Source organism: Pocillopora damicornis, chromosome 4 (assembly GCF_964200805.1).
Source record: "Pocillopora damicornis chromosome 4, jaPocDami1.2, whole genome shotgun sequence".
NCBI classification, from domain to species: domain Eukaryota; kingdom Metazoa; phylum Cnidaria; class Anthozoa; order Scleractinia; family Pocilloporidae; genus Pocillopora; species Pocillopora damicornis.
Genome location: NC_142673.1, coordinates 18,087,366 through 18,107,194, shown reverse-complemented (window position 1 = coordinate 18,107,194; position 19,829 = coordinate 18,087,366). Strand labels below are relative to the sequence as shown.

The window sequence follows — 19,829 nt, the reverse complement described above, 5'->3', positions numbered from 1 at the left end:
CCTCATGGGCAATTAATTGGCAATCATATTTCGGATCAATATCAGCATCTGGGCAACTGCCCACCTACCCCTCCCCTAACTCGACAACAGTCAATTGACAACAAGTTAAGGTTAATGTTGGGTTAGGGGAAGGGTAGGTGGGCAGCTGCCCAGATACTGATATTGATCCCATTTTTCTATAGTCCCCCATTTATATTATATTGGTGACGACTGATCTCTCCTTCGTCCCCCCTGAAAACCATGTGCTCCCCCAAAACAATCCTTCACCCCCAGGCGATAACAAATAACTGTTCGTATTTTAGGTCATAATGTGATTTTCACACAGTTCTTTTCTAAAGACTCGCACGTTCTCTAACTTGCTCTGCCATTCTTCACTGTCGGTTTCAAAAACAGCTCTTACTTAGAAAACACTTGAAATTCACTGGTGTCCAAGTGTTCCCACTGCATTTTATTACTGGCGGCCCAGTGAGGTAGAAGCCATGTTTACAACTAAAGACAACTGCGCTGCCATTTTTGTGGTTTCCTTGCTGTGCAGGATAAATGATGGTTGAACTATAAGGAGAAATTGGAGGCTGACATGAAGATCCTTCAAAATAAGGTCAACACAAATGAAGCGATAGTAGATAAAGCGAGGTGATTCATCGCATGATGGCGCGCCACGATCAAAACAACTATTGATGTGCGCCACATACCATAGAGCCCACTAGCCCCCATAAACATTTGTCGCTTTGTGTGACTCAGTGTTAAGTTACGAGAGGAACCGTTGAGAATTTGTACACGTTATAAGGAATAGTAGGGGGAACGAAATATGGTCGATTTTCAACGATAAATATTTCGAAATATGAACATTTTACGCGTAAAATCAATAGAACTTACTCTTATGACGTGTCCAAATTCTCAATAGTTCCTCTCGTAACTTAACACCGAGTCACACAAGGCGTGACGCTTTTATGAATTAATCGTTTGCTTTTTCTCGAGAAGTGAGCTTCCCGGGCCGCCTGTGGTTGTAGTCAATAGATGAGGAACACTATTCGGTCCCATCATCAACGCTGTGTGTGCTATAATATTTTACCTCCGCTATTTTTAAGGAAACTGTAAATGCAGAAATGCTAGGTGGGGAAGAGGGAAGAGTAAATTACAATATCATGAGAAATGTTGTAAAATTTAAATGGGCCACTGAGTTAATTATTACACTGAGGGAGTCATTCACATACGAAAGGATGTCAAATTCCACAGCACTGACTTGGTATAAAAAATGGCTTAATGATATCATTTTGGTTGACCAATATCTACTAATAAAGGCATAATACATCATACAAAATTTAATTTAATGCGACGAAACTTTGCAGCAAAGTGCTTTAACCAACGTTAGAAAACAATGACTTTTGACTCTGTTTCCGACTTAAAAAGGGAATATAATAACCAGAATGACTGACGTTCTACAATATGTAATATAGGAGTTTAGTTCCACTTCAAGAATGCGTCACCATAATTTTGAATGGGGTTTGTCATTTAAGGCGAGTGTATTTCGTTATTAGCTCGCGTTTAGTTCTTAGTGTGCGTTAACTTCTCTTGAAATGTTCTTGCTTTGATATCTTGTCGAAAACGCACCAACACATGTTTCCTCTTAAATCACCTTTTTTATTCTATAAAGCCCAAGTCTCCGCAATTACATCTGCAGATCAACTAACGTGCTGAACATTTAAGGCGACCTCTTTCCCTAACAAACACAAAGTTCCTGGTTCCTTACACATACACTGTTTCCGGTCTCTCGGTCTAACGCAACAACGAAATGTTTGTTTACAGTTTCCGACAATCTCGCTAATGTCAAACTGGGCAGTGATGTCAGCCGAAAATCTAAATCGTGTCAATCTGTTAGTGCAACTATCATAAGATCTCATAACTTCGCTTTTCTTGTCAACCAATTTTTAATTTGTGGTTAAGTTTCGGATCGAGTTTAATCACCGCGGAAGTGAAATATAGAACTGTAGCCAAGTGCATTAAAATTTAGAAACTTGTTAGCATTCACATATTTTGTATAACCCTACCCATATAATCCACATTCATCGCAAGCTTAATATATAATTAACCTAAAGTAAAGTTAAGAAAGAGTAAAGTTGAGGTCTTTACATAGTAAAACAAGCAACGTTTTCTGTTGCCCCGCTACTTACCATCAGATCCACAATGGGATAAAACCACTAAAACATAAACGATACAAGCAGCAGACAAATTCATTCTTTTTGACTCTCTCGTAACCAAGTTAATCTATTTCGTAAGCAAAATACGTCGTCTTCACTAAAACGATTCACATCGAATGAGGAACTTGGATGTGGGCATTATTTTGGTCTACTATATCATTTACTTCCTCTGAAGCTGAACGTTTAAAGATAGTCAGAGGCTAACCTTCAGTGCGTTTGTTTTACTCATTTATGATTACGACTTCCCTTAATGCTTTTGCTCCACAGACGTGCAAAGCTGGATTAGACTGGTGCTGTCAACACGTCAACACGTTAGTAAATGATCAGAGTAAAAAAAATGTACAACAACTTTCACTCATCAAGGAAAGCTGGTTATTGTTTTTATGACTGAATTTTTTCTCAATTAAATTGGGGTTAAACAGAGAGCTAATTAAACCATGCGAAGTCGAGATCGAGGTCAGGCAAATCAAACACGTACAGAAACACATCTGGCTGTGTCTTGCTTTGAGCTCGATGGCAAAATTGTGAATCAATGCTTTTGAAGTCCGAGTTCGAGCTTTTTATAGAAAATCCCTCCCATTCGTCTATAATATAACTCCCTAACAAAACATTAAGTTATTAAGCATCTAAAAGATATATATGATATATGTATATATATATATATAGCATTCGTAGAACGCGCTGTTCCAGCTAAAGCGGATTATAATATCATTACTAAGAAATGGCTATTTATTTTTCAGAACTGGATACTTTCCAAAAGCGTCACGTCTTTGTTTTAACAGGTTAATTTTATTTTTAAATAATTTAAAAAAAGACAGAAAATAGTAAAAAACAACAATAGAGAGAGATAGAGAGGCGAGGGTGATTTCTTGCGCATTGTTACAACGCACCGAAAGGTCATAGACTATTCTAACACTCGCAAAAAAAGAGTAGGAGTCGCAATCCAAACAATTATGCATAAGGAGTTGAAGGTAGCGACTTAATAGCATGGGCTCTAAAAAGGTATCAAACCGGTATGCTGTTTCTGGGGGGGGGGGGGGGGGATGGAATATTTTTAAACGATTGCCATACGGAATGGCTACGAGTAAGTTTAGGCCAGCTGTAGAATCTCTCTACGGTGGCCAATCCACATCATCAACTCAGTTGATTATACCAGATCATCTTGTAGTACTCCCCTACGACGTAGCACCACAATTTCTTTCGAAACTTACCAGCCTTAATACAGCAATAAGTGTCCTCGAGCCTGGCATGATACAACCTAAAAAGACAAGGACGCAAGACGTGAGGCTAGACAACAATACGAATATTTATTGCATAAAAATGAGGTGATTCTCAAGCTGAACTCGGAACAGTTTCTCGTCTAAAGGATTTTTTTTATACATTATACCACCATCAATGCTGATGACTGTGATTTTAGAAGAAAAGACGTTTTAATTTTCTACATTTTAGTCTTGAAACCGTTCCATTTTAATTTGTGGATGCTTAACTAAACAGAGTGTTGGAGAGAGAACTTAAAGATACAATTCATCTATGAACTAAGTAGCCTAACCTCGACGTACTGCATCACATCCATATAATGTCGGTGTTAAACAACTAGAGAGTCCTTGTCTGGTGATGAACAGAACTTGCAAAGACTGAGCAATAATTGGTTGAGGAAGTTTAATTGTTTTCACTCCTTCACTGAAAGATGGCTGTTGGTGTAAAAATCAAATGTTATACTTGTGCTAGCGAATATGACTATGCTACTTGATTGTCAAATTTTCATATTTCACTTTATCACTCTTCCACAGTCCAGAGCAGAAAAATACGGGAAGTAAGAGGAAATATTGTAATCAGGTTTTTACCTTGAAAGGGCCGCCAATGTTTATCCATTTACTGGAAAGAAGCGCTTTTATGTGAATCTGTAGAACATTTCCTTTATCTTTTCCCAGCTGGATACTTGCTGCCGTAATAGTATTTTCCTTTTGGAGGTTTATCTCTAAATAACTCTGATGTCTTCCCCTTGAACAGCTGATAGGTCTGCTGGAGGTGCTCAGGGGTCCGTCGCAATCTTAAACGTAAAAATAAAGTGGACAATGAGCTATAAGCTACAAATTAAAAAATGCAAGTTGCCGCCAGTTTCTGTAGTTTCCATTCCATTTTAAAGGCTTCCAATTGGAGAGACTTTAACATGACAACGAAACATTGTTTCTTTTACTCTACTGAGTTTTTGCCTAAGCATGTAGTCCAGGCTCTAAACTCCGTGCTTCTGAAGTGTCAAACGAAACAACCGACTATGTTTGTACATTGCTAACAAAGCGGAGTGCGAAGGGACTGGCGAATGTGGTCCGACACTTTCGTATATCGCTCATTTTTCCGGGCTCGTGTTATTATGGATGGGTGTGTCGTAACGATATTCAACCGTAAGAGCGAATGAGACAAATGTCTCTTACCGATAGAAATTTTGCTCATTTGTCAGTTAACCTCTCGAGGACGCTTACTGCTGTATTAAGGTTGGTAAGTTTCGAAAGAAATTGTGGTGCTACGTCGTAGGGGAGTACTACAAGATGATCTGGTATAATCAACTGAGTTGATGATATGGATTGGCCACTGTAGAGAGATTCTACAGCTGACGTTTTGAGCTTAATCCATCGTTCACTATGTGTTCGCTATGACAGTGTCGCATTCGGCAGAAGTTTTACGATAACATGATATGGATCGGATGACTTCTGCACTTATTTTTGCTTTTTCCACAACTAGCGACCACTTACCAAACATGTCACAGCCATATTACTCTTTACAATTTCTAGCTCTCTAACAAATCAACGATATTCAGTTACCTAAGACAATTTTCCCACTGCCCGTTGTTACATTTCATCCTCGAGGCGCCTTTTAAAACACGATTGGATAAACATTGGAAGTTTACGAATGAATCGTGTTCACAAACAGTTTCAATGGTTTTTCCGTGTAGTGGAACACTTGAAAATTTATTCCGGCTTTCCAGAACCATTTAAATAATTCTGTAGTGAAAAGCCGGTGACAGTTAATTTCTGAATACCATCTATTTACGGTTGCAATGGGGTTCAAACTTAGCATCAAAGCACTAAGAAAACTAAAACCTTTGAACAACATGCAGGATCTTGCATTTATCATGATTTTCCTGAAAAACTCACCCTGGCAAATTGGCATCTTAGCACTCCACTGGCCGTTTAAACACGTAACCGTTCGCGCTCCCTCTAACACGTAATTTTTTTGACAGGTAAAAGACACCGTTTTTTTGTGACGAAAGTCATCGCCAAGCTTTCTCCCATTCAAAGGATTGCCAGGATCTTTGCAGGAAGCTGTAAAAGCCAAAAGAGAAACTACTTGTTAGAGAACCGGATCTTTCATGATGAAGGAAGACTACAGGTGTAATTGGCACAGTATGAGGTGGAGGCCAGGTGGAGGCCGTGAAAGTTTGCTTTTCTTTTCTTATTTCTCGACCGGTGGTCACATGTATGAAACATACCTTTACACGAAGGAATGCTGCTGCTCCATTCTCCATTTATGCAGCTCAGTTTTGAGGATCCGAATAACGTATAATCAGCATGGCATTTTATTTCAACTTCACCACCACTCTTCCGTGTTACATGTGTGATGATTCCGTTCCTTATTGGTCCAAGGATGGGACAGGAGGCTATCAAGGTGACGGTGTAACAAAGTTTACTTGTTTTTTCTTCTACATATATTCATGATATAAACATCATGTTTTCAAGAAAATGTACTTACTTACCATGACGAGCTTGATGAGAGCCAAAAAGTATTTTATTATATGACCGCCAAGTCCTACAAATTGTTGAACTTTACTTTTTAACCTAAATAAGCCTCAATTGCATAGATAAGGAGTGTGCACTGGACGAACGCTAGAGCCTATTTTATTGATGTAAGTGAAAAATTTGTCTGCCAGTAGCGTGAAGTAGGGGTGAGCCCTTTCGCCAATATTTAAAGTAGCCGATGTCCCGCCTCGGAGGCTTCCATATTTTGTTAAAACTAACAATTAAATTTTTTAACCATGAAGCTCTTATGTCACGCTAAACACATTGGATAAAATACTTTGGTCCGCCGCTAGTCCAGATTGGTGCACGCCAAGGGAGAACTAAAGAAGTGGCAATCAAAACGCAGGTGGTGAAATGATCCATCCTTGCATGTGTAGTAATTCGCGCGAGGTGTTTTGTGTTATTCTTAAGAGCGGAATGGGTTTGTGATTGAGGTATGTGGGAATCAGTGGTGGTCGATGTTACTTTGATACGAAAAATGTTTGACTCGCGAAGAATTAGAAAATATTTGAATTTGCTCCGTTAGCGCGTCCCAGCTCTTACTTAAAAAAGAAGAGGAGCACAATAGAAGACCAAAAAAAAAAAAAATCTTACGAAAGTTCTCGTTTTTTTCGGATCAGAGCACTAAAATCACAATTCAATTGTTGTAAGTTTATGTCCATTTTTAAAAACCACTTTCTCGGGAAATGCAACAGAGCCGCATTAGTGCGTCACCAGATAGCTTTTTCCGGACCAGCTCAAGTATACCACAATTTAGTTTTATTATAGTTTCCCACAAGATTGTGCGAGCGAGGTGAAACGGGTCACATGATAATATACTTTTTTTAGCTGTAAAAAACATACCGATGCACCTGAATTCTCTTTTCAGCCACGTGGTATAGTTACACACCATAATCGGTGATCCCGTCAAAAGATGACCTTGTTGACAGGCCAGAAAAAGAGTTGTACCGTGTGAGTATCTCACTTGATCCGTCAGTGGATATATGATACGTGAATTGCTTGGAATGGAGGGTTTTGCACATTGCATAACTAGAAAAAACAAAGATCAGTGTTAATAAATAACGGTTAATACGTATAAACAGAACCACTGTAAGTGTAGCAATTAAAAGTCATGCTTTTATCCAAATTGTCTATTTTAGAATGGTTAAGATTCTGCCAATAGCCATTTTCTCCAGGTAAAAATATATATAGATGAAAGATTCATTCTAAGCCAAATCTGTACATGCTCCGTACTTCCTGAAATAAGCGCACGTGCGCTTATTTAAAATCTTGGCCACGGGGAGTGGCGCTTATTGCAAAGAGGGCGCGTAACCGAGGGGAGCGTGTTATTCAACGTGACAATTGGACAAAAGTTGAAAGAGCAGATAACGTGAATAAAGGAACTCTGCGAGCATATGGAGAAAGAAATAACTCGAACTGACCTTACTGAAAAAAAAGTATTCTCCTTTACTGATTTCGCTGTAGTCCTCGGTCTTCGCAGTACAAATATAAAACAGGTAAATATATCCAAAATAAAAGTAGGGGAAGTTCCTGTAGTTTTGTGACAAACCTACACATCTTAAAAGAAAACTACGCACAATTTATTAGCGACGATATTTGGTAAAAATCTTTCCTGAGATGTCGAGGAATTACTAACCTTTACATTGCGGGACCGAAGAATTCCATCTTCCATTAATACAACGAAGGCTGCGATCTCCAACCAACTCATAGCCATGTTTGCAATTAAAAGAAACCTCTTGTCCATGGGAGAAGCGTATTGCAAACACGTGGCCATTTGGCAGATCCCTAATCTTCGTGCAGTAAGCTGAGAAATAAACACAGAACAATGATTTACGACATGAACATCAAACCTGTTCGGCCCTCAAACGAAAATGGAACATCAGAAGGATAAAAGAACCGGAAAGTTTAGTGCCTGAAGATTTGGAAGAGGCCATTTATAAAGAGGTCAATTGGAGTGAGTCAGGGAGAATTAGACGGCTTGCCTTTACAAGTTGGAACACGTGAACTCCAAACGCCCTTGTTGCACGTTAATGTTGAAGCCCCAAATAGATCAAAACCTGTAAAACAAGTGAATTTTGCTTCAGCACTATGGCTGTTGTCATTGCCATGTAGTGTACCATTAGCTGGATTTTGCAGACGAACACACGACGGCAACTCTGTAGAAGAAAAACAGATTTATTCCAAGTGAGTTTTGAGCATATTCAATTGATCTCTGAAAATATTCGTGCTAAATGATAAAAAAGGGCTCAAACGTTGCGTTGCAAGCAGTTTCAATTAGTTTTATGTCAAGTACTTGTCAAAATTCCGATGCAATTTAAAAAAAATTTAATTGTCAAAACTTTGACAACAGATTAACTTGCATTAAAATGCAAGTTGATTAGGCCTATTAGTTTTGCGATCGTCTTGATAACTTACTTTGACAATAGGGTAACTTTCCATTCCATCGTCCATCTATGCACTCCAACCTTGTCTTACCGACCAGTTGAAAACTGTTATTAGCACAGCGAAATTCTATGGCAGCCTTGCCAACTTGTGGGGTCACATGAGATACTTTGCCATTTAAAATGTTACGGAACTCCGGGCAAAACCCTGAATGAAGCAACAGAATTTTTAGCTGAAGGAAATGAAATTAAAAAATACTTCCGATTAAACAGGCTTCAGTGTATGTCGTAAATTGACAGTGAAGAGCTATCTTGTGTTAAACTTGAAGCATCATATCTTTTCACTATTACACAGGTGGTGACAGATGACCACTGATAAGAAACAACCTCTTTTACGGTTATTTCAGAACTCTCTTTGTCTCTATAGTGATTATCTAGGATATTTCTAGAGAGTTGCATCTTGGAATTGAAAATTTTGATAAAACATTTTTGCATGAATCACCGAACGTTGCTGTGAAATGCGGAACCACTAAACAATGCCGATCTTAAGTTATAGAACATTTTGTTTTATTCTAAAGAGAAATTACGTCATACCAAGACATCGGAATTGTGTCTGTGTCCATTCGTTCCCATTGCATGTTATAATTGGCATTCCATCTAGATAAAAACCCTGTTTACAGCTAAAGAGAATTACTTGGCCGTTTTGGTACTTTTCTTGCTTAGTGGGATGAATAATGACTGAGCCATGAGGAGAGGTTGGCTGATCGCACGTGGAGCCTTAAAAAAAAAAAAATAGGCGGCTGACGTCAAGCTTTCGACACAAACGGTAATTTAATGTCACAATGTACAATCCCTTGACAACAAATGACCTGGGTTAAGAAACAAATAGTTTCCGCCTTATAATGGTAAATTATTTGTAAAGAAAGGCTAATTTAATAACCCTGTAGTGCAGAACGTTAAGTCTTAATATTTCTAGAAACAATCTTGGGGTTTCCTTATTTGTAGGGCATGCGCTTTTTCCAGATGAATTATCTTGTAAATATTGGATGAGTAGGTATCAAATGGCTCAATCGGAACAGACAGAGCTGCCCTTAAAAAGCTGGCTAATGATACTGACCCTTATGCCCATCTCATGGTCACAGACCTATCCTTAACTTGTCATGATTATGGATAGTCTTGTTTCATTTTTCGGAAATTAAGCAGACTCTTGGAAATGGAGGCAGCGATGCAGAAAAAAAAAGCATCTCTGTCTTTTAAATGACGGATAACAAATGACAACCTTTTCCGCTTAATTTGAGAGTAACGCGCTGCTTATTTTCCGGCCTCAGCGCCGAAGGAAGCCTATAATTGCTCTTTGCATAAGGTAAATATCTCTTTTCCTCAAGGAGATGTCAGACACGGATCCGAAACCGTGTGCGCGTCATCAAAATCTATAACTGATAGCTTGTCAACTTTTAAAGTGATTTAAGTATTGTAGTTTTCGTCAGTCACCAGATGTGAAGATCACAAGCGAGGGAATGTTCAAGAGTCTCAAGACAGAAACCAACAGTGTGCAGTTTATTTCGTTAAGGAAAACCCTGAAAACCCCTTTGGCTTACTCAAGAATAAGGAAATGTAGAGGCACGTTTCCTTTTCAGTGTCTCAAACTTGAAACTAACTGCGCTGCTATCAAACATCAGTTCACATTTGCCGAATGAGCGGCGTCTCTAGCAGAGTTTAGTGGCACGCGCCCTTGCTATTAAAAATTTTTACAACTTTTAGATGAAAACAATGCTGAAAGCTGACGCATGACATCCTCTTTCGTTTTGAGAGAACCGCGTTGTTTATCTTCCAACTGGAGTGTTAAGGGAAGCTCATTGAGCATAAGATGTATGAGAGGTTACGTTTGTTCAGATATGTGCTTAATCGAGAATTTGTCGTTCGTACCAGCTTTGTCAAAAGTTTGTATGATGCAGTCGATATTATTTTTCGTACTCACCATATGTGACCATCACAAACGAGAATATAAAGGACGCTGAAACCAACCCCACACGTCTCATGATGAAGCCCATAAAATCTAACCTTCTTACTGAAATAGGTTGCTCAAATTGAGATAAGGAGGTGGAAGGACAGCCTTTTAAATGCAATGTACTTCAACTTCCTTTAACACTGTAATTTAACATAAGAATATAAATGTCAAAGGGGTCAGAACCTCCAGCAGCGTTATTTGTCACGAATCTTTACAATTTGAATTGTCTTGCTTTGACTGATTTACATCGGCAAATTAGTCTCGTATAGTGGGTTGTCTCGTTTGGTATATAATTGCATACGTCATGTCGTTCACCTCAAATTATCGAAAAAGGAAGCGAAACAAATAAGCGATCCAGTCAGGCAACCGTTCCTTACGCTAACAAGAAACCAACTGGTTGATATAGCGTCCCGGCTCGCACTGCAATAAGCTTCTGATTTCTTTGTTAAATGTGTGAATTACGTAATCAAAATTTCAAAAGGAAAATCTCAATGCCAGTTATCTTCCGTCTCATTCTTTTCTCTCTTTTTTATCTACGATGACAAGTGTCGCTAAACTTTTTAAACTTGAAACATAGATAATCGGTTTTACTGCCCAATACATAATGACTTTCTTAATTTTGAGCGTTGTTATTTCTAAGGGTGTATAGGGCAGGAAATGAGAAGTTATCTGTCAGCGAAGTGTTATTTTTTGGTCCGGAACTTTCTCCCCTTGAGCCAAATCACTGATGCTGAAACTGAACTGTCATTTTCCTTCCATCAAAAGGTCTGTGTCTTCGGAAGTCATCCAACCCTGCCGTTTGACTTTTTATCAGAATTAGGCAATATGGTGTTTCAATTAGACCTACTTAATTTTACACTCAACTGTGCATATTTTCAACTTCTCCTTATTTACCGTCTTAAACAGCAGAAAACCATACCAGATGTAACAATTTTCATCAAAAACGACAGGGAAATGATGGCGCAGCTAAGCGCAGAAAATGTATTTTTACAGCAGGAAAAAAATAACTTCCCTGACTTTTCCAGCGACGTCCCAAAATCCGACCTCAACATCCGCTAAAACTGGAGCAGCTCAAATCGATAGCACGTTCCGAGTGCGCGCGGGCAGGTTGTTTACTTTGGCAACCGATAATTCATGTTCAAGCAGCGCTCAGACGGTAAAAATAATCCGAAAGAATTACTAAGACAATCTTAACACGTTAATGCACTGAGCTCTGGAATTTATCTAGAAATAAGCTACAAACTTACAAACAGAGCAAGATACAGTTTTTGCGATATCAGATAATAAAGATTTCAATTTACTCTACGCTGTAAGGCAAGTGAAGCTGAAAGGACTACATGGAGAATTTACGTGCTAGATTGACCAATACAGTGATTGATCTTGACAGGGTGTTTCGATCATCGTATTAAGAAGATTTTTTTTCCTAAGAGGCATATACGTGAGAAGTATGTCAACAGGCCTCGCAACTATCATTACATCTAAAAATTAAATAATGATGAGCGACTAGTGCCACTGCACAGAAAAACAAAGGGCGAAACGTTCTTATTTTAGAGATTCAAATCCGGCTAGTCCTTTTCAAGATGGGGATGTTATAGATCAACGAATAGCATGCAGTATTAATCCATAAAAATCGATGATAAATGATAGTCTATGCCTATTGTTCGATCGAAACTGGACAAAATTATTCTGTAGTTATAAGATCAGAAATGTTACTTTCAGTTATAACAAAGAGTTTCTAACATTGGGTATCCTTTAACCTCCTCTATGCTAAAAGGGAAGATTCTTCTTTCAGCAGGGAGAGGAAAGCACGACAAAAATCACTCCTTGAAATACTCCTATTTCTCCTACACTTCCTTTAAGTTAGGCGGGAAAATTTTGACTTTCATCAAAGAAACACACTTTAGGGGTGGGGCTAATCCTTTTTCAATTCTCGTCACTCTTACGCTGAATTATGCATTGATCTTGTAAGGAGAAGTTATCATTCAATAAAGGGTCGAAACCAAAACCCGCTAAAAGGATGACTTTCATACTCCATACAATTCAAATTTAGCTATTGTGATAAAAAGAGTTCCGGCTCAGAAGACAATTCAAGCAATCAGAAATATGTTCGACGAATGTTGTTGACTCGATTAAAACAACTAAATTTGGTATTATCAACTGAGTTGGCTGCCGTAAAGAGTTTCTAAAGCTGATGTTTCGAGCGCCCGCACTTCTTTAGGACTTGGCACAAAGTTGACCTAAAATTTGCTTTGATCGTTACTGGATATCTGCTAATCTGCCGAGAGAAGAGAAAATTAACTAAATAGACCGTGCAATTGAGTTTCAAGCATATGATTAGCTAGGAAATATTCACTGGAAAAGAAACTTAACCTCTCTCTTTTTTCCTAGATTCTCTGGTATGTGTTTTTGACTGCACTGATGTTGGCCACTCAAAATGTAATGAGCCGAAAAAATAGTAAGTTTTTGCGGAAATTCACGCCTTTACTCCTTGAATTCAGAATGAACTGACCATCAGTCAATGAAGTCGTTTTCTATTGTGCCATTCTATTTTGGGGATCTCCATACAATTTTACTGAGAGGGAGAAAGTTGAATAAAAGGAAGTTCCACCATCAAACTCATGGCGATCAGAAGGAGCAATAGAAGCTTACGAACAAAATTGCAATCAGTTCATTTAAAAAGGAAATGCTAGGCAGGCGCAAGGCGCGTGTCTTTTTTACATCAGCTGACATCAAACGAGAGGCTTTAATTTGGTATTTCGCAAGAATCCACCCCTATAAACAGAAGCGAGTTCTAATTTCGGTTCATTCAAAATAATTGAAGAAGATGAATTAAATAAACTTGAAATCTCAACGAAGAGATTTAATATTAAGGGTAGTGACACCTATTATTAATTTACAAAAAATCAGTATGAAAAAATTTTCACCGGAGCGTTAAATTCCAGTCCAGTATATCTAACTGCATTCGTAACAGATATTACCTTACTGGGTGCACGTTACGTGTTTCTTCTAATGTTAGAATGTGACAAGAAATGCCTCGACATTCTCCGTGCAACTCGAAGAAATCCGCCACCCAATACTAGAGTGGAAATACACACCGGTTATTGTAAGGCAAGATATGTTTGCCGAAAAGGAACTGACATAAGAACTTGCAGGAAAGGGCAGTGGATTGGAAGCAAAGGACTCAAGTGTCTAGGTAAAGTCTCGCGAGTTGACTCGCTTTGGTTTGGATAAATTACAACCATTTGATTGAACAGAATGAATGATTACAAATCAAAATCCTTAAGCCCAGTCACCATTCGATGATCATAGGTTGAATCATAAATTGGATTTTGGTATACCGATACAAAAATATCCACGTCCTAGGCCAGATCGAACGCCTTCCACCATAGTCCATGATTATTACTAGTTTAAGATTGAAAACGTAAGAAACTGTTCCCCTGTTTTACTTCATAAATATTTTCTAACATTCTTTTTATCAGCATATTGCGGCAAACCCGCAAACATTCCACACGCCGCATTCTCTGGTTCCCATTTCAGCTTCAACAGTATATTAAAGTACAGATGTGATCAAGACTATGTACTCAAAGGACCAAAAAGAAGGAAATGCAGAAAAAACGGAGAGTGGTCTTAGGCTCCTACATGTTCACGAAGTAAATTGAATTTGATAATCTTTACACACCTGTAAAGACAACAACAATTGTCAGTTGAGTGTCGAAAGTAATCAGGGATTATTTTGGTTTTGCGTTATATTTTTAGGTATAATGATAAGTCAGTCTTTCAGTCAGTCAGTATGTGAATCACTCAGCCTTTCTTCTTACATCTCTCTTAAGTTAGTCAGTCAGTCTGTGAGTCAGTCTGTTAACATTTGAGTTAGGCAGTCATTCGGTGAGTTGGTCGGTCAGTTATGCATACATGAGTCAGTCTGTCTGTCAGTCAGCTTGTGAGTCAGTCAGTCGGTAAGTCGGTCAGTCAGTCAGTCAGTCAGTCGGTCAGTCAGTCAGTCAGTCAGTCAGTCCTAGGAGTCTTTCTTTTTCACATTTCTTTCAGAAACTCATTTTCCGTTCGTTCAGCCACAAGAATAGTGGAGTGTTAATTGGCGGGTGGATCGTCTGGCCTATTCCACAAAGTATCACCTTAAAATACAGAAAAGACACGAAAAGAAAAGAACAAATAAAAGCGCATGGCAATAAAACGGTCCTCTTTGAAATGGTCATTACTTTTTTTGTATGGTTCTTGTTCATAGATTATACACCCTGTGGTGTAAGTCATGATGATCTGAGGGCGAGAGTGGTCGGTGGTAAGAATTCGAAAAGAGGCTGCTGACCCTGGCAGATTGGACTGCGCAGGGTCAACTCAAAAGGATGGAAAATTTGCGTTGTCTAGCTTATTCATTGAATGCTGTATATACCAGGAAAGCATGACTAACATTTTTGTTCCAACATTCGGCAAATCCTTCTAATTAGCATATGACTGTCTGTGGCCTTTCACAACGGAAAAAATTTATCTTTAAAATCTCACTTTTAATCCTATAAGGTATCCACGAACGATTCTCATTCAACTGATTTGTTTGTTTGTTTGTTTATTTTTTCACGTTATTATGTTCCCAAAAATACAGAGTAGCTCTACTCGCTCTGATAGGGGGCCAAGCTCGAAACGTTACTTAAAATGCACTGGTCAAAAGCTGATTTTTTTTCCGCCATAATTTTTGAGTAATTTTTTTCACTAAGAAATCATTACTTGAGAATAATACTTTCTGTTTTCTAATTTTTTTTCTTATCTCTTTTTTAAGCAGAACTTGTGCTTATCTGTGGTGGTGCTCTGATTTCTCGTCGCTGGGTTCTGACGGCTGCGCATTGTTTTTACCACAGATTTTCGAGGGGTAGAGTTCTCTACGATTTGTCCAATAAGTAAGCACTAACTCCAACAATCCTTATTACGTTTGAAGTTTAAAAAACCTCTTTATAACTAACGATGTCATTTTTTCTATTTATATATTTGAAATTTTACATTAAAAGGCAGGATTTGAAGGTAGCGACTTAATAAAATGAGCTCTAAAAAGTTACCAAACCCGTATGCTGTTTTGGGGGGGGATGAAATATTTTCAAACGATTGCCATACGGAATGGCTCCGAGTAAGTTTAAGCGAGATGCCTGTATACTTTAAAAAAGGGGAAAAAAAGAAAGCTGCCATACGACTTGGAAAAACATTGGAAGTTTCCGACTGAATCGTGTTCAAAAACACTTCCAATAGTTATCCCTTGTAATGGACTACCAAGGTCAGAGCAAGATGCTATGCTATACCATGATATCGTTAATCAAAGGTACAGAGATGTTTACTTATTTACCAACACAAAACGGTTGCACCCCAGTCCACTTCCCTTCACCAACACAAGAGCGCCTGTCAGATCCATACAAAATGTATCCATCGTTACATTTATAGAAGATCATTGACAGATAAAAGAATGGAGGGCCGGTTGAATTTGTTGAACCGTGTTGAGGTGTACCGGGATCAGCACACGTTACCACTAAACAGGAAATAATAATAAAAGTAATAAAAATAATTATAGTAATAATATTAGTAATAAAAACAATGGCCTCAATTGATAGCTGCCTAATGGGTCTTCTCCTCTCAAGAAAAAAAAAATGAAAAAAAGAAAAAAATGTAAATAAACCTAGTGTTAAAAAAAATACCAACTAGCAGGAGGTGGACCAGTTGGTTCTCTAGAAGGTGCAGCCAGGCAGTTGCACTTAAGGCAAATGAGAACAATCCAGTGAGTAGCAAGGTGTGATGCTTGAACTCGCGACAACCAGTCCAGCAAGCCGTGATCAATCGGTTACACTGCCACTCCCTAAAAAACTTCGACCTGCCGAACTACTTAAGTTTGTAAACTATTGCAGAATGTGAAATTTCATGGTTTGACATTTTTGACAGCTTTAGTCTTATACAGCCAATCAGATTATTTGAACCATTCTAACTGGGATTCTGATTGGCTTATTGTAGCGTGCTTTATGAGAATATAGGGCGTGCTGCCGATACTGTTGTTCCCTTTGGAAGTAGAGTTTTTTCAAAGAAGTTTGTTTGTTTTTTAAAGTTTGTTTTCAAGAAGTGGGGAGAAACACTCGATTACGTCTCGTATTTCTCCCTATACTTCTTTCGTGCTCTAGCACGCTTCCTGCGTGCTTTACAACAGAGCACAGTCAAGGCTTCTCTATTTGTTAAGTAATTGGTATATTTGAAAGCTGGTCATTCACTTTACTCCATGCTTCATTCATGTATAGAGAAAAAAAGGTACGAAACGAAAGTCAACTAAGAAACTCACCTTTGCAAACAGGAGTCTCACTGACCCACTTTCCATCTTTCCCACATGTCAAAGTATCTGGTCCTTTCAATTTATACCCTTTATTGCAAGTGTAATACACGTGTGCTCCAAAAACGAACCTACCGCCGAATATCACTGCGTCAGGCACTTTTGGAGGCTCCTCGCAGGTTACAGCTAAAATATCCCAATCAAGTAAATTTTTCGTCATAACTATGGCTCATTAAATCGCGATACTGATCCATCTATTTTACTTTTACTATATTGCATTGACGAGGAAAAAACAAGCATTCATATTTTCGGGGTATATGTCTACGCTTTAAGGGCAGGCATTCTTGATGTAAGGATTCCAAAGTAACCCGGAACTAACGCACCCAGGTACGTATAAAAAGTTACTAAATAACGGGAAACTAAGTCAGCGGAATGAGGGTTTGTTTATTTAAGTTGGATTTTGTTACATCAAGAGGAAAGATGGTACGTTATTCTCTCTTAGTTGCATCCATATAACTATCGTGGGTGAAATCGTGAATTCTGGTCGTTACACAGGAGACTTCATTGATACGGGGTCATGATGATTCGTTTTAATCGTATACTACATTTTTAAAATACAAGAGAACATCTTGCTGCATAATGTAATCTTACGCTTGCAAATTGGCTGCGTGCCACTCCAGGTTTGGTTCGCAAGACATGTTCTTGCGTTGGGGCCTTCCGGTTTAAAACCGCGATGGCATTCGAAAGTGACACTGTTATTGTACTGAAATAACCAGCCCTTGCGTTTTCCATTCAAGGGAGATCCAGGGTCTCCACAACTTACAGCTGAAAAGAGATAGGATACGATAACTACATCAAGTTAAAATAAATAGAATTAGAAAATGAAAATCATCGTCAACGTTACTGAAAAAATAGAACATGAGTCACGTCTGTATATCATTTAATTAAGGGAAATAATGTAACAACATCAGCAAATTAAAATATGGAACAATAATTTTAAAACAGAAATCTTGAGAACAAAACAATCAGTTCCAAGAAATAGACGTGTTTCGTGTTTGTTTTGTTACAGTCGAACCTGTATTAAGCAGTCAGTTGTCAAAGTCCCGAATTTCTTCCCCTTAATCACTGTAATGTTCACCTCTATTAAGTGGTCGGTCCTTTATTTTATCCCAACGGCCTGTTTTTATGGTCCTCTACCTGCATTGAATTGAAACTAAGAATAATCTTTAAAGTACTTTTTGATACATTTTTCCTCCCAAGTGGCGTTGTTTATCGTTTTTCTAGTAGCTTAAACTGTGGAAACTGTATTAGGCAGTCACCCCGCCATTCCCGCATTCCCGGTGGGTGAGTACTTGTTACAGGTTCGACTATATATGGAGAATCATAACCATGATGAAATTACTTGACATCTAATCTGTACTGACCAACACAAGACACACTGTGTTTAGTCCATTGTCCATTTGACTGACATCTCATTCTATGAGGATTTCCAAGTCGATAGAAGCCCTCTTTACACAAGAATTTGACGACGGAACCAACCATGTTATTGCCAATTGCTTCAGCATTTTTCGGAGCTTCTGGAGGTGGGCATGTCTTACCTATTATCAGAACAAAAAATAAAGATCATCATTTGGTGCCGAGTAATAAAAGCCGTAAATTTCTTAAACAACCCAAAAATATCGAGTCAGAAGGAAATTTGTGCCGTTGAATACCAATTTTATAAAAAAGGATACCCGTTGTGGTCAATTAAACGAATTGCATTAAGGGTACATACTCAATTTTATCCTCACAAACGTGTCTTCGCAACTAATTACTCATCAGCACGTGTAATCGCGTTAACCACGCGCGAACGCGGGAGCAAGCGCGGAAGCAGCTATTGCGTTACACGATCCGTTTCACTTCCTGCGCTATCCTTGTTACCCCGAGCACCCCACTGAGATTGGAAAAAATCTAACATACCACTGCTTAGGCTATTTTGATATCGTGGAGCTCTCCTCTGGAGAAAGAATATGTCATCTCACCCCACGAGTGAAGAGTTGCCTTAGTTGCGGCACCCAACACCACATGGTATCTATATTGCTTCATCGCAAGGATTTTCGTGGAAAAAAAAGGAAGAAAAAAGCTGGAATTCTATGGTATTAGAGGAATTGCATTAGAATGGTTTAAGAATTATGTAACACAGAGATATCAGTGCGTCAGAAACAAGAATGAAATATCAGAGAAACAAGAAATAACGTGTGGAGTTCTCCAAGGATCAGTTCTAGGTCCTCTACTGTTTTTAATTTATATAAATGATATCTGCAATAGTTCAAAAAAATTATCCTTCATTCTCTTTGCAGATGATACAAATTTGTTGATGTCTCATAAAAATCTAGACACGCTGATAGATAAAATGAATGAAGAACTAATTAAAATCAATACGTGGCTACAACTAAACAAATTATCACTTAATGTTACAAAAACAAATTTCATGCTGTTTAAATCATCAAGCAAAAAAATAACTAAACAACTAAATATAAAAATCAAAGATCATTATATTATTCAAGTAAAAAGCACAAAATTTCTTGGAACAATAGTTGACAACCAACTGAAGTGGAAAGAACAAATTAATTTCGTTGCAAACAAAATATCAAGGCTAACAGGTATATTATGTAAAGCGCGGCATTTTGTAACCAGATCGTTACTGAAATCAATTTACTATGGCCTGATCTACCCCTATATTTTTTATGGCAATGTTGTATGGGCTAATGCATATCAGACTCATCTCGAGAAAATATACAAACTGCAAAAGAAACTTGTACGAATAATAACCTTCAAAGAATACAATCACAGCTCAAAATCATTATTTGATAATCTGAAGATACTGAATGTTTATCAAGTTAATTATTACACTATTGCTATCTTAATGAAAAAAATTTCAAATAATCAATTACCTATCTCATCGAAAAATATTTTTAGGACTAATGAAGAAGTTCACAACCGCAACACTCGTTCAAACAAAAAATTGCATAAGCCTTGTGTCAAAACAAACCTCAGGAAATTAAGCATTAGTTTTAAAGGAGTTGATGTATACAACAGCTTACCAAGTGATCTAAAAAATATCCAGTATAAATCGACTTTTAAGCGAAAATTAAAAAATTG

At 38.1% G+C, this 19,829-nt stretch overlaps 4 protein-coding genes and 1 long non-coding RNA gene across 5 annotated transcripts in view; 1 reads left to right on the top strand and 4 right to left on the bottom strand.

Annotated features, from left to right (window-relative positions):
- Positions 1–19,829, bottom strand: part of LOC149047085 (CUB and sushi domain-containing protein 1-like) — a 109,501-nt gene that overhangs the window by 22,525 nt on the left and 67,147 nt on the right. The window lies entirely within an intron of this gene.
- On the bottom strand, positions 368–10,551 carry LOC113676151 (sushi, von Willebrand factor type A, EGF and pentraxin domain-containing protein 1-like). Its single transcript, XM_089205301.1, has 12 exons — positions 10,352–10,551; positions 8,968–9,150; positions 8,408–8,581; positions 7,975–8,148; positions 7,629–7,796; positions 6,836–7,021; positions 5,686–5,853; positions 5,351–5,518; positions 4,043–4,248; positions 3,748–3,889; positions 3,410–3,456; positions 368–552 (listed from the first exon to the last, which is right to left on the bottom strand). Exons 1-12 carry the CDS (start codon positions 10,422–10,424, stop codon positions 490–492), a joined length of 1,752 nt encoding a protein of 583 aa, XP_089061427.1. The 5' UTR covers positions 10,425–10,551; the 3' UTR covers positions 368–489.
- Positions 12,703–14,134, top strand: LOC149047099 (complement factor B-like). Its single transcript, XM_089205327.1, has 3 exons — positions 12,703–12,836; positions 13,398–13,574; positions 13,861–14,134. Exons 1-3 carry the CDS (start codon positions 12,800–12,802, stop codon positions 14,010–14,012), a joined length of 366 nt encoding a protein of 121 aa, XP_089061453.1. The 5' UTR covers positions 12,703–12,799; the 3' UTR covers positions 14,013–14,134.
- LOC149047098 (protein lev-9-like) lies at positions 15,320–16,908 on the bottom strand. The gene is made up of 2 exons (XM_089202429.1): positions 16,701–16,908; positions 15,320–15,905 (listed from the first exon to the last, which is right to left on the bottom strand). Exons 1-2 carry the CDS (start codon positions 16,906–16,908, stop codon positions 15,718–15,720), a joined length of 396 nt encoding a protein of 131 aa, XP_089058555.1. The 3' UTR covers positions 15,320–15,717.
- LOC149047097 (uncharacterized) lies at positions 17,116–18,294 on the bottom strand. The gene is made up of 2 exons (XR_016186302.1): positions 18,113–18,294; positions 17,116–17,513 (listed from the first exon to the last, which is right to left on the bottom strand). It is a non-coding gene; the product is annotated as an uncharacterized LOC149047097 (long non-coding RNA).